The sequence below is a fragment of the Chelonoidis abingdonii genome, chromosome 5 (assembly GCF_003597395.2).
Source record: "Chelonoidis abingdonii isolate Lonesome George chromosome 5, CheloAbing_2.0, whole genome shotgun sequence".
NCBI classification, from domain to species: Eukaryota; Metazoa; Chordata; order Testudines; family Testudinidae; genus Chelonoidis; species Chelonoidis abingdonii.
In genome coordinates, this window is record NC_133773.1 from 91,608,881 (window position 1) to 91,623,192 (window position 14,312).

Consider the following 14,312-nt stretch of genomic DNA (forward strand, 5'->3'; position numbering starts at 1 on the left):
TTGGTGAAAGAGACAAGCTTTCGGATGACACAGAGCTCTTCTTTAGGTCTGGAAAAGGTATTCAGAAGCCTGGTCTATACTAGAAAAATTTCACACCCGAGTGACATAGTTAAGCTGTCCTAACTCCCTCGACAGACAGCACTAGGCCAACAGAATAATTCTTCCATTGACCCCGCTACTGCCTCCCAGAGACATGGATTACCTATGCTAATGAGAGAACCTCTCCTTGTAAGCGTAGGTAATGTCTACAGTTGAAACGCTACAGTGACACAGCTGCAGCTATTTCAAGTGTAGACAGGCCCAGAGCATCACAGCTAAATAGCACCCAAAACCCCCTCACCTCCTGCCTTGGTCAAGCTGAGATTGCTGAATGGCCAGTTTACAGCTTGCTGACTAGGCCGCCTTTAACAATAAGCCATAGTGGTTTCAAGCGCTTTACTGGTTTGCCAAAGTCTCCCCGTACGCTGCCCTGTGCCAGCTCTCTGCCTTCTCTCTTCCAGGCAGTACTCACCAGGGCTAGGACTGCCACCATGGTCTATGAATATCCGGCCAAAGTTAAAATGTATTGCTTTAAACTTGGGTGGATTAAAGAGAATGATTTCAATATAGCAAGTTTTCCATATCTTGGCATATGTACTCACAATAGTACCTTTATGCACTGTGTCTTTTGCAGCTGCAAATGTGGCCTTCACCTCTCCCTCCACACCAGTGGAGAGGCTGAGTTAGATAAGGAGGAGAAGAAAGAGAACGCGGAATGACATGTTTCTAGAGATCATGCAAGCCTCTGGAGTAGCAGACACTGAGCAGAGGCCATGGAGGATCACACACTGACAAAATGGGCAGGGACACCGAGGACAGGAGAAAAGCTCAGAAGAAGGAGCACAACGCACAGCAGGAGATGATGGTATGCATATCAGATGCGCTATCTATTGCCCCACCGCAGTTCAGGAACCCCACTGCAGCGAAACCATTCACTATCTTCAGCACACTGCCCAACTCCAAATTGATTCCTGACTGATCAATTGCAGTCAGGCATTACAAGATTCCACACGGCAATCGCCACTTGCTTCTCCACTGTTAGGGCAGGTCTCATTTTGGTGTTGGTGTGCAGGAGGGCTGGGATGAGTTCTACACAGTTCCAGGAAAGAAGTGACCTTGTGCATCCAAAAGTTCTGCAGCCAATGCTTGTCATCCCATACCGGCAAAATGATGTGATCCCACCAGTCAGTGCTTGTTTCTCGGGACCAGACGGGCGCTCTATCATGTTCAGTTGCTCTGTGCCAACAGCAAGCGGGAATTGTTTTATTCCATGGCTTCCAGCAAGGCTACTTGAAAGGAATTGTCACATTCTGTGCGGCAGCTCTGGAAATACTGCAGGATCAGGCACATTGTGCTTGCAACACTCATCACTTCTATGAGTGATGGCTTGTACACACTACTGCTTAAGTCAAGGTAACTTACTTCACTCAGGGGTGTGAAAAAGCCATACCCCATGAGTGAGGCAAGTTACATTGACTTGAAGCAGTGTCTACAGCGTCTACAATTACACAATGGAGGAAACTGCATTATGGGACATTCATGCCATTTTCCTAATCACCCCTGTGTGAATGTTTTGCCCCCATGTGGCATTGCACGGTCTACCCAAAACACCCTGCGCTAGATGGCGATGAGTTGCACAGTGGGATAGCTACCAATGGTGCACACTGCTCTGCATTGATGCAAGCACTGCTAGTGAGAACGCACAACACTGACACAAGGAGCATAGTGTGGACATACACAACCAATTTAATTACTGTGGCAGCTGACATAACTTAGATCGACTTAATTTTGTAGTGCAAACATATCCTTGCTCTTTTCACTTAGTATTATATTACTGAAAAAGTTTGACAGTAAAAAGAATATAAATTAAAAAATTTAAAATCTACTGCTGAGACTAGCCAAAGCAGAAACAAAATAGAATTAATGTAAGAACGTACTTTATATAGTTACCGTGAACCTCATCCTCAACCTCTGATGTCAATGAAAGTTTTGCTGTTAACTTCATTTGGGATAGTATGAATCTCTATAGTATCATTTCCCTTCATCCCATAAAGGACAAATCAAGAATCCATTAAAAATAGAATTGTACTCTTTCTGTATAAGCAATTCCCTTCCATGCCCCCAAAAGTTGAAACTAACCTATTTAAAATATTTACAAGTAATTCTTAATTTGTATGTGTGTGTTTTATGTTGCCACTTTCAGTCCTTACAATCTAGTCTCTACACAGATATGACTGTCTAAACTGACAAAACATGTCACTTTCATATAAGAATAAAGCTTGCATATGGTAGCAACAATATATTTCAGTTAATTACAATATTTCTATTTAGACCATACTTCCAATTTAAAGACATTTTTATTAAGTCACAATCTTAACAATTTTATTGCAAAATACTGTAGATGGAAGACCAAGTGTAGCGAAGTTCAAAGTTTAATTCTTCCATGCCATTTTATATGCTCTTTACGCCTTATTGGTGTTCATAGTGGAATCTGGAAAGTACAGGATTTTCTTCAAAGTTATATGAATGGAATGCTTAAATCAGTCAGTAGGGATGCATTACAACAGTATAGGTTTCCCCTTCTAATTCTATATATAACACCAATAAATATTTGTCACATTATCTTTTGAACTACTAAATACTATTAAGCACTATTCAAATTTAACATTTTGGAGAAGGACAATTAACATGAATCCAAATATACAGTTATCTGACATAGATCAGCTTTAATGTGTTATAAAAAATGAACGTAGCACAGTATATAACCTACTTTGACCTAAACTTTTAATAATTATTTGTCACATTTATCAGTTTTCTTAAAGAGATTAATCCTCACTGCACTTACCTAGTAGAACTGTATCCTAATAAGGCCCTGTGTCACACCTCTTTAAAAACTTGAGCTCAACTGCATGAACAATTCCAGATTTTGTTCTGATATTTTTCAATTTTTTTTTTTAAAGATCTCCAGACTTAGTTTGGAAATATTCATATTAAGTAAAATAGAACTATTGTGTAATATTTAATATATTATAATACAGTATAAAAGTTTAAAATCTCGTTTCCATTACTTTTCATTAACATTGGCAAAATAAGTTAAAAATATAAATGGTATTACCGAAGACATTGCAGAAGACTAGACTATTCTTTTTATTAGAGATGACATATAAAGTACATTTATAAAATACAAGTATTGATTTGACACTTCTCTTTGTGAAGAAGAAAAAATCTACAGCAAGGATGATAATACATTCAGAAAATAAACTGAGATTCTGCAAGACATGGAGTGTAGAAAAGCAGTGACATGCAAACAGAGAACACTTGTAAAAAAAATCCAAACCACACAGAAATCCACCAGAACCATAACAAACATACTGTACATGAACAAATCTTTAAAATCTTTAAAAAAAGTCCAAGTCTGTTTTTGCTCAATATTAGCTCATGCTGTAGTATGGACAAATTTCTGAAGCCATATCTGATTTTAGCAAATTTAAATAAGCACTGAAATCACAAGTTGCCTCAGTTATTCTGACCCAGCTTCTTTCTTTTGTACCATAAATTTATATAGCTATTATATTAGCTTTGCAAAACTGTCATGCAACTTTGTTATAATGCATGAATTCTGTGCGTCAACAAGCAATGAAAAGCACCCTTAAAAAAAACCCTTGTCACCCCCAGATAGATGGGAGAATACAATTTTGCATGGCTGATTGTAGGACACATGCACACACAACTTCACAAGTTATCACTGATTTGAAGCCAAGTCAGAGGTAGAATTCATGTCAACCTTCATCATTTTCAAAAGTCCTTGAAACAAGTTAATCCTTCTATTACAAGTTTAGTTTTAAGACTATCCCAGGTATGGTTATTTCTTGTAGCTCACATTCTGGGGGAAGGAGGAAGAGGAAGAAGAAATTTTAGAAATATAAACATCTGCTTACAGTATTTTTATCAATTCAACCAAGAGGTTGAATCAGCCCATGATATCACCCACAGAATTGTAATATAATATTTCATTCTTGACACATGATGCACAAGCACTGGACAAAAAGTACAATGTAAGCCAAGGACAAGAAGGAAGTTATTAGGTTAGACTAAATGGCTTATAAAAAGGGGAAAATTCCCAGTACAAGTATAAAACAACACAATTGGCAGCACACTTCCACTGTGGAACACTGCAAGGAAGGGATAAATAAGAAGTAAAACCAATGAGAGAGAGAGAGAAGGTGAAAAGTTCATGGGCAGGTCAGAATGTCAAGAAACAATTATGCATTGGGCTCAGAGCTGGGATCAGACAAATCTTAAATTTGTGTATGAAATCAGATATTTCAAGAGTATTTGGATTCAAGCAAAGTCCATGGAAAAAGTACAAATATTAAATGTCAAGTATCAGAGGGGTAGCCGTGTTAGTCTGGATCTGTAAAAGCAGCAAAGAATCCTGTGGCACCTTATAGACTAACATGTTTTGGAGCATGAGCTTTCATGGGTGAATACCCACTTCATCAGATGCATGTAGTGGAAATTTCCAGGGGCAGGTATATATATGCAAGCAAGCTAGAGATAACGAGGTTAGTTCAATCAGGGAGGATGAGGCCCTGTTCTAGCAGTTGAGGTGTGAAAACCAAGGGAGGAGAAACTGGTTCTGTAATTGGCAAGCCATTCACAGTCTTTGTTTAGTCCAGAGCTGATGGTGTCAAATTTGCAGATGAACTGAAGCTCAGCAGTTTCTCTTTGAAGTCTGGTCCTGAAGTTTTTTTTGCTGCAGTTGGCCCGAAGATTGCCCTATTGTGTGGCCAGGGAGGTTGAGTGTCTCCTCACAGTTTTTTTTATTGCTCTAACATTGTTTGTGTCATTTGCATCTTATTCATAGCGACTATCGGTTTGGCGTATACATAGCGAAGGGCTGCTGCATATGATGGCGTATATTACATTTGGGACGTGCAGTGATTAAACCGGGATGGTGTGGACTTTCTGGTTAGGTCTGTTGATGGTGGTTGCTGCTTGCAGATATGTGGGCAGATGTTGGCTCGAGGTTTGTTGCATTGGATTGTTCCTGAGCTAGAGTTATATGTGCGGTGTGGTTACTGTGAGATATGTGTTTCAGTTGCAGGTGTTGTGGGCCGGGACTGGCTGCCACCCAAGACTGTGAAAGTCAGGATGGTGCTAGATCTCCGTGGTTGTGCTCGGGTGGTTGTAGTGGGGATGTATGTGATGGCCATGAAGTTTGGTTCTTTCTTGGGTTGTCTTGCAGTAGGAGGCTTTGGTACACGTCTGGCTCTGTTGATCTGTTTCCTTATTTCCTCGTGCGGGTATTGTAGTTTTGAGAATCTTGGTGGAGATTTTGTAGTGTTGGTTCTGTCTGAGGGGTTAGAGCATATGGTTTACTCAGTTTGGGCTGTAGACAATGGATCGTGTGATGCCGGGATGGAAGCTGGAGCATGAGGTGAGGCATATCGGTTGTAGGTGTTTCCGGTATAGGTGTGGTGTTAATGTACCATCATTTTTTAACACATTAAACACCTATGCCTACTTCTGTCCAGCTTCCATCCGGGCACATCACACGATCATTGTCTACAGCCAAGCACTGACGTACAACACATCTGCTCAACCTCAGACAAGGACAACACCTACAATTTCACAAGCATTTTCAAAACTACAATACCACGGGAAATAAGGAACAATCACAAGCCGACGTTACCAGAAGCCTCACTGCAGACCAAACCCAAGAAGAACAGATACAGGACTCCACTGGCCATGCCTACAGTCCCAGAAAACCCCGCCAACGCATCATCAGCGGATCTAAACCCATTCTGGACTTTCACAGGTCTGGGTGCGCAGTCTCCACCCACAGACAACTGCCAACCTGAAACATCTCACCAGTTAACTGCACACCGCACCATAGTAACTCTAGCTCAGGAACCAATCCATGCAACAAACCTCGATGCACTTGCACACTATCTGCAGCAGCAACACCATCACAGGACCTAACCAGATCAGCCACACCATCGCCGGTTCATTACCTGCACGTCCACCAATGTAATATATCGCCATCTATGCCAGCATGCCCCCTGCTGCTGTACATCGGCCAACGGATAGTCGCTACGGAAAAGATAAATGGACAAAATCAGATGTTAGGAAGGCAATACAAAACCTGTAGGAGAACATTAACCTCCCTGGCCACACAATAGCAGATCTTCAGGTGGCCATACTGCAGCAAAAAAACTTCAGGACCAAACTTCAAAGACCAACTGCTGAGCTTCAGTTCATTGAAGATTGAAACCATCAGCCAGGATAAACAAAGACTGTGAATGCTGCCGAGAGCTTACAAAACCAGTTTCTCTTCCCTTGGTTTTCACACCTCAACTGCTAGACCAGGGCCTCACCCTCCCTGATTGAACTAACCTCGTTATCTCTAGCTTGCTTGCATATATATACCTGCCCCTGGAAATTTCCACTACATGCATCTGATGAAGTGGGTATTCACCCATGAAAGCTCATGCTCCAAAACATGTTAGTCTATAAGGTGCCACAGGATTCTTTGCTGCTTTTACAAATATTAAATGGTATCTTCTGTTAACTTTGTGCAATTTTGGGATTCTTGGTTCCCCTCTGACAGTTCAGACATGATCTAGTTTGACAAGTCAGGTGTGGTAGCATACATGGTTACTAAATACTCTCTGAAAATAAACAGACCTCATCTCACTTTGATTTTGACTTTTCACTGAGATGTAACATGTAGAGGTGGGTCACACAAACCTAACCAGGTTTGTAACATTGGCCACATCTAAAACAACAGTCTTTGTGAAAATGTAGACACATAGGTGAGTGTCCTGCAAATCTCCTGGACAGCAAAAGATTACAGGCTAGCTACAGATTCTGATCTACCTCTGATAGACTGTGCCTTATCATGACCTTGAACGTTCAGACCTTGGCAATCAGAAATGGAAGAGTCCCCACGATGCATCTTGGGAAGCTAGCAGTTTGTGCCTGAACCTTTCAAAAAAAAATCAATGTTTTTGCTGCTTAGTAGCCTGGGGCTTGGCATCCTGAGGCCTCTGCTAATACAGAGGCCCAACACCTTCCAGGTATCCTTCAAACCAACCTAGAAATAACAACATCTTGACCTGTCTCTTACCTCTTTTGTGGAAGGTAGAGGGTTGGATAATGGATCCCAAGAAACAGAATGTGACCACACTCCTTTTTGCCTTCATGAGACTGTCCTCTGCCCAAATCCCCACTTAGCAAACCTTCAATCTGCTAAACTGCCTACTGAAAGCCAAAAATTGCAGGCAGATGTATCTATGGGTATCAAGCGCATTGGAGGATTTTCAAACTCAATGCTAGGCCATTTCCAATCCCTCAGACTGAATTCCATACAATTTTGCTAGGGGAGAGGACTGATAAACTGGTATGACTTTTTCCAAAGCTCATACTAGTATTTACCTATGTAACTATGTTATCTACCTTAGTATAAGATTCCTATAACAGTGTATGTGTTACTAACAGGTAGCTCCTAGTATGGGTTGTTGCTCTTCATTCTTAGAGCATTCCAGTGTCAGACTCGTGATTCAGGGGTGTTGAACTATGAGGTTTGTCCTTGACCATCAGTAATGCTACCATCAAGTGCTAATATAAAAGCCAGAAGTAATCAGTGGCATTCTCTGGCAGTGTGCGCTTGCATTTTGCCACCTTACATGTGGCTAGAGTGGTATATGGATGGACTGGATGGTATGATTCCTGGCCTGGAGCCCATAGTGGTTTTCTGCATGAGTCGGACGACTCTAGTGCCTCTCTCTACAAAAATGAGGAAGCATGGCTACTCTGAGGTAGAGAGAAGGAGAGGAAGAACTGAAGGCTGGATGTCATGACATAAGAAATTCCTCCAGCTTTCAGGGTATCAACCTGACAAGTAATTCTCATCTTTCCATGTAGTAGTTTCAGGTTGCTAGATGAGATGATCTGTGCATCAAATGTGGAGTAGCTGTCAACCCTGGTCTTTGTGAGGCCATTAATGCTGAGAATATCAGAGCCAGGTGTGAAGAAGAGTGTTTAAGTGAGGTTTACCATGAATGCCATAATCACAAAGTAGGCAAGATGCAAGGCATACCTTGCCAAAGCGGAAGCAATGAAACAAATTTATTAGACTGCACAAATATGGAGATATACTTATCTCATAGATCTGGAAGGGACCTTGAAAGGTCATTAAGTCCAGTCTCCTGCCTTCACTAGCAGGACCAAGTACTGTCCCTGACTGTTCCCCCTGCTCCCGATCCCTAAATGGCTCCCTCAAGGATTGAACTCACAACCCTGGGTTTAGCGGGCCAATGCTCAAACCACTGAGCTGTCCCCCACCACGCCCCTGCTCAAGCTCTGGCCAGTACAGGACACTGAATATGTTTACATAGCAACCAGACACCTGCAGCTGGCCCATGCCAGCCAACTTGGGCTATGGGGCAGTTTCATTGCTGTGCAGACTTCTGGATTCGGGCTGCACCCTGAGCTCTGGGACCCTCTCACCTTTCAGGGTGCCAGAGCTCAGGCTGCAGCCTGAGCCCAGAAGTCTACACAGCAATGAAACAACCCTGCAGCCTGAGCCCTGTGATCCTGAGTCAGCAGGCACTGGCCAGCCGTGGGTTTTTCTTAGCTGTGTAGACATACCAAATATCAGCTCAGTGGCACAGACATGCCCTAGCTCCCTCCCTTACTGGTGAAGAGGTTTAATGGTTTTAGAATTTTAAAGCTTTGGATGTATATGGCAGTCCTGTTCTGTAAGCAAAATCCCAGGAACAGGAATTCACTGTAATACTTCGCTATTGGAGAATAACTAGCATTTAATGTTTTCCGTCAATATTATTTATTGTGTTTAAAACACTATAAAAAAGAGTGTAACTATCACTGGAGTGTTTAAATATTTCATATGCACCAAAACATAAAATGCTGATTTCCTGCCCCCCATTTCAATTTAAATACAGCTGTATTTAATTCTTACGTGAACACTTAATCTTGACAAAAATCATCAAATGACTTACTTTTCTGCTGTTGCTCGATCAGTTGTTCTTACAATTGCACGCTCTGGAGAATGGGAAGGAGATCTCATTGTTGAACTAAGTGGAGATGAGGTACGTACAGAAGATGTGGACAGACCATGTCGACGCATTTCCTGAATTGCACGCTCTCTAGCAAGTAGACAATAATTTTGTTAAATGCTAATTTGTACATACTTTTATCTTTATTACCACTATTAGCATTCATATTCTGCCACATCATAATATTTCTCTGTAGAAATTATTGGATGATAAAAGAAAATGAAAGATGATAATTTAGATGGATATCATATACACATTTTAAATAAAAATGTCTCAATTATATTTAAAGGACACAGATCGCTTTTTAAAATTAATGGTTAAAAGTAACTTTTAAGGATACAATAAAAGGTTAGAAAAATTCTTCTACTTTTTCAGTTCATTTACTCTCTGAATTTGACAATAATTTGTGTAGTCAGTCTTGTTCTTCTGTAAACTCAGTATATATGTTTTTTGTATGGTCTCCCATACCTCAAGAGGTGAAGGGAGAAAAAAATCACTTTAAAATGTGATTGTAAATCCACTGGATCTATCAGGAGTTTCAGAACTAGGAATAGCACCTGAAACTACTTATAACATTAAAAAGCCCCAAACACCCCACTCCCCCAAAGTTTGACGTTGAGAATGTTCTTTCTTTTAGACCTCAGTCGGCACTGAAGAGGACAGAAAATGACATCACTTACACCAATATCTAAGATGCCGCCATAGTGTGGAAATATAGGCCTACATTGGACCTGGGTGTATTAGGATTTTTAAATTGAGCTTTGGTGTTAGAATGAGTTAGGCCCAAGGCACGTGATCAAAAAGAATAAGATCATGAAACAGGGGGATTGTGTTAAACTCATATCGACTATTAAAATATAAGCATGATCTTATTTAAGGTTTGGGTTGTGGTAACAGAAAAAGAAAATATAGCTAATTCAGAGGTTTTCAAATGGGGGAGCATGCTCCATGGGGGGGGGGGGGGCAAAGAATATATTCTGAAGGAGTGAGAGAAGCTTTAGGAAAAAAACAAAAAAACCCAACTTACTGTGCACATTTTACCCACAGCAAAGCTGATTCCTCCAGACATACCAGGTCCCAAGATGGCACTATGCCTTTTGAAAGATTTCTGTGAAGCTTTCATGGCATTATACAAAATCACTGCCATCTGTACATGAATCCGTTTGCTACGAAGCAGTGCGCACATTTCATTGTAAGCATCAAGCACAATTGCAGTTTTGCTTTTGCTCTTATTACAATGGATTGTTGGCTCTGTTTGAATCAATGCCTTGCTGTTTTTAATATTTAGTGAGAGTTGCATGTTGATTTTTTTTTTTAATTAGTACATGCACTTGCATGGTAGGGGCTTGCAAACTGCTACAGATGCAAATAAGAGAACCACTGAGCTAATTGGATACCAGATGCAGGTAATTGATGATTTGTTTTCTTTATTACAAAGAAATGCTTAGTGAGTAGTTAGGGAAAAATATGACAAAATGAGGTAAGAAAACCTTGAAAAAAAGAGGCCCAGCTACTACTCTTGTCTTGGAGGGACAGACGACAGGGTTCAGCCTTACCCTGTTTCATTTGGCCTTAGCAAAAATCTGATACCCAGCAATAACATCACTTGTTTGTTACAGTATATACAAAAGCAAGGTGTTCTTTGTCAGAGTTTTCACGGGAATCAAAACATGATGGGAAAGTGTTGTGACGTTGCATTCCATGTGTTTTATAGAAATATGCTTATAAGTGTGAATATAATGTAACTGAAATATGCTTTGTGCAAAAGGTCTCTTGTAAGATATCATTACTAAGCTTATAATCTACTGAATATGTTCATCCTATTTGTATGCATGTATCATTCTTGTATCTGAGCTAGAAACAAAGTATAACTCTAGGGTCCTATTGTAACTATGCAAAGTGTGGGCCATTAATGGTGGTTTAGAATCTTGATGGCTCCCATTGACTAGGACAATTGGTTGTGGATAGTTCATTTACCTAGAAGCCTTCCTAGGGACGTGCGGGACTCCTGGTGGGTAATGAAGAATGAGGTCTTACTGTGATATGTGACCATGTTACATGATACTGGAATCCATCTTAAATCTGGTACTTCTCCATTTAGGAGGAGGGGTGGGGACCCAGAGAGACAAAAGATTCCCACCTTTTGCCTAATCTATAAAAAGGGGTGGAACAAAACAAAGGGGGCTGCCAGTCATGAGAAAACCCCTACTTACTACCCGAGCTGGAACTAACAAGGACTGTACCAGGGGAAAGGATTGGGCCCAGTCTAGAAATGAGTCTAGTCTGTGAAAGAAGCTTATTGGAACATCTCTGAGGGTGAGATATGATCTGTTATCAGTTTCTTAATGTATTAGCCTTAGACTTGCATGTTTTTGCTTTATTTTACTTGGTAACTTATTTTGTTCCATCTGTTATTACTTGAAACCACTTAAATCCTACTTGTTATACTTAATAAAATCACTTTTGTTTATTAGTAAACCTAGAATAAGTTATTAATACTTGGGGGAGCAAAGAGCTGTGCATGTCTCTATCAATGTTATAGAGGGCAGACAATTTATGAGTTTACCCTGTCTAAGCTTTACACAGAGTAAAACGGATTTATTTGGGGTTTGGATCCCATTGGGAACTGGGTGTCTGGGTTCTGAGCAGCTTTTGGTTAAAGTCTGCAGCTTTGGGGGCATGGACCAGACCCTGGGTCTGTGTTGCAGCAGGCTAGCATGTCTGGCTCAAGAAGGCAGAGTTCTGGAGTCCCAAGCTGGCAGGGAAGATGGGCTCAGAGGTAATCTCAGCACGTCAGGTGACAGTCCCAAAGGGGTCTCTGTGACTGAACCTGTCACAGGTGTCTCCTGGGCTTGATCTGGTTGTAAGAATTTTGGCCAATGCATTATAACTATATTGTTGCTAGGATATAAAATATGAGGGTATATATGTTTGTACTGATAGTCTGAATGTGATCAACACCAAGAGGTCTTTGGACTAATAAAGGAATGCTTGTGTGAAAACTGAGTTGTGGTAAACTTAATAAAATTATTAGGAAAACTATTTTCAGACACACAGTATGCATTAGCAACTACCTTAATGATTGGAAAGGAGGATCACCCCACTGAAACAAAAACAACACAGGTTCTTACCGTTCAAATCGTTCAGTTGTCAGTTGCCTTTTTAAAACATCATAGTCTGTCTGTAGCTGTGCAACTTTACTTCGAAGTACGGAAACTTCTCTATTATGACTGGTTCTAAAAATATCATGAGATGTAACAAAAAATTTTGTAAACTATTGCACACTTTCAGCTGGTATCTTAGAGGAATTAGGAAAAACAGAAATGAACAAGAGAAACCAAAAAGTGAAGTAAGAGGAGTTGTTACTTCAAACAGCTCAAAATAACAAAGTGAGAATCAGAAGTGATGGGAAGAATTGAATGAATACAATGATAAATTGCTGGATAAAGCTAATCTGTGAAAGACAGATGTGTGAACTTGGAAGTCCTTCAATAAATTCATACTACCGTGAATCATATTCCCTTATAGATAAAAATATACCTTAGAACCTCAGAGTTATGAACGCCTTGGGAATGGAGGTTGTTTGTAACTCTGAACAAAATTTTATAGTAGCCCTTTCAAAAGTTTACAGCTGAACACTAACTTAATACACCTTTGAAGCTTTACTAGGCAGCAGAAAAATGCTTCTTTCCCTTTTTTTAAACTAGTTTATGATAGGGCTATCAAGCAATTAAAAAAATTAATTGGATTGATCGTGCTATTAAACAACAATAGAATACCGTTTATTTTAAATGTTTTTGGATGTTTTCTACATTTTCAAATATATTGATTTAAATTACAACACAAAATACAAAGTGCACAGTGCTCACTTTATATTTATTTTTTATTACAAATATTTGTACTGTAATAAACAAAAAAATTATATTTTTCAAATCACCTCATACAAGTACTGTAGTGCAATTTCTTTATCATGAAAGTTGAACTTACAAATGTAGCACTATGTACAAAAAAACCACTGCATTCTAAAATACAACAATGTAAAATTTTAGAGCCTGCAAGTCCACTCAGTCCTACTTCTTGTTCAGCCAATAGTTCAAACAAGGTTGGTTACAATTTGCAGGAGATAATGCTACCCACTTGTTTACAAAGTCACCTGAAAGTGAGAACAGGTGTTCTCATGGCAATGTTGCAGCCAGCGTCACAAAATATTTACATGCCAGATGCACTAAAGATTCTTGTGTCCCTTCATGCTTCAACCACCATTCCAGGGGACATGCATCAATGCTGATGACAGGTTCTGCTCGATAACAATCCAAAGCAGTGTGGACTAACGCATGTTCATTTTCATTATTCCAAGTCAGATGCCACCAGCAGAAGGTTGATTTTCTTTTTTGGTGGTTCGGGTTCTGCAGTTTCTGCATTGGAGTGTTGTCCTTTTAAGACTTCTGAAAGCAAGCTCCACACTTCGTCCCTTTCAGATTTTGGAAGGCACTTCAGATTTTTAAACCTTGGGTCGAATGCTGTAGCTATCTTTACAAATCTCACATTGGTACCTCTTTGCATTTTGTCACATCTGCAGTGAAAGTGTTCTTAAAATGAACAACATGTGCCAGGTCATCATTTGAGACTGCTATAACAGGAAATATATGGCAGAATGCAGGTAAAACAGAGCAGGGGACATACAATTCTGCCCCAAGGAGTCCAGTAAGAAATTTAATAAATGTTTATTTTTTTAAACAAGCGTCATCGGCATGGAAGCATGTCCTCTGGAATAGTGGCCAAAGCAGGAAGGGGCATACGAATGTTTAGCATATCTGGCATGTAAATACCTTGCAATGCTGGCTACAAAAGTGATATGCAAATACCTGTTCTCACTTTCTGGTGACAATGTAAATAAGAAGAGGGAAACATTATCTCCCTTAAATGTAAACAAACTTGTTTGTCTTAGGCCATGGCGCATGGCATGGCACTGGCGCTCCACAGCGCTGCAACTTTCGCAATCAGGGGTGTGAAAAACACCCCCTCCGAGCGCTGGAAGATACAGCGCTGTAAAGCCTCCGTGTAAACAGTGCTGCAGCGCTGGGAGCCGCGCAAGCTACACCCATAGAGGATGTGAAGTACGTGCAGCGCTGGAAGAGCTCTCTCCCAGCGCTGGCGCTGCAACCACACTCGCACTTCAAAGCGCTGCTG

General features: G+C 40.4%; 1 protein-coding gene across 3 annotated transcripts in view; it reads right to left on the reverse strand.

Annotated features, from left to right (window-relative positions):
• Window positions 1-2,377: 2,377 nt before the first annotated feature.
• CEP135 (centrosomal protein 135) overlaps window positions 2,378-14,312 on the reverse strand; it is a 98,513-nt gene continuing 86,578 nt past the window's right edge. For all 3 annotated transcript variants that reach the window (XM_032782790.2, XM_032782780.2, XM_032782808.2), the window contains 3 exons: window positions 12,254-12,358; window positions 9,066-9,212; window positions 2,378-3,922 (listed from right to left, as the gene is read on the reverse strand). In XM_032782790.2, coding sequence (XP_032638681.1) covers window positions 3,916-3,922; window positions 9,066-9,212; window positions 12,254-12,358 — 259 coding nt within the window. In that variant the 3' untranslated portion in view covers window positions 2,378-3,915. The remainder of the gene's footprint in view (window positions 3,923-9,065; window positions 9,213-12,253; window positions 12,359-14,312) is intronic.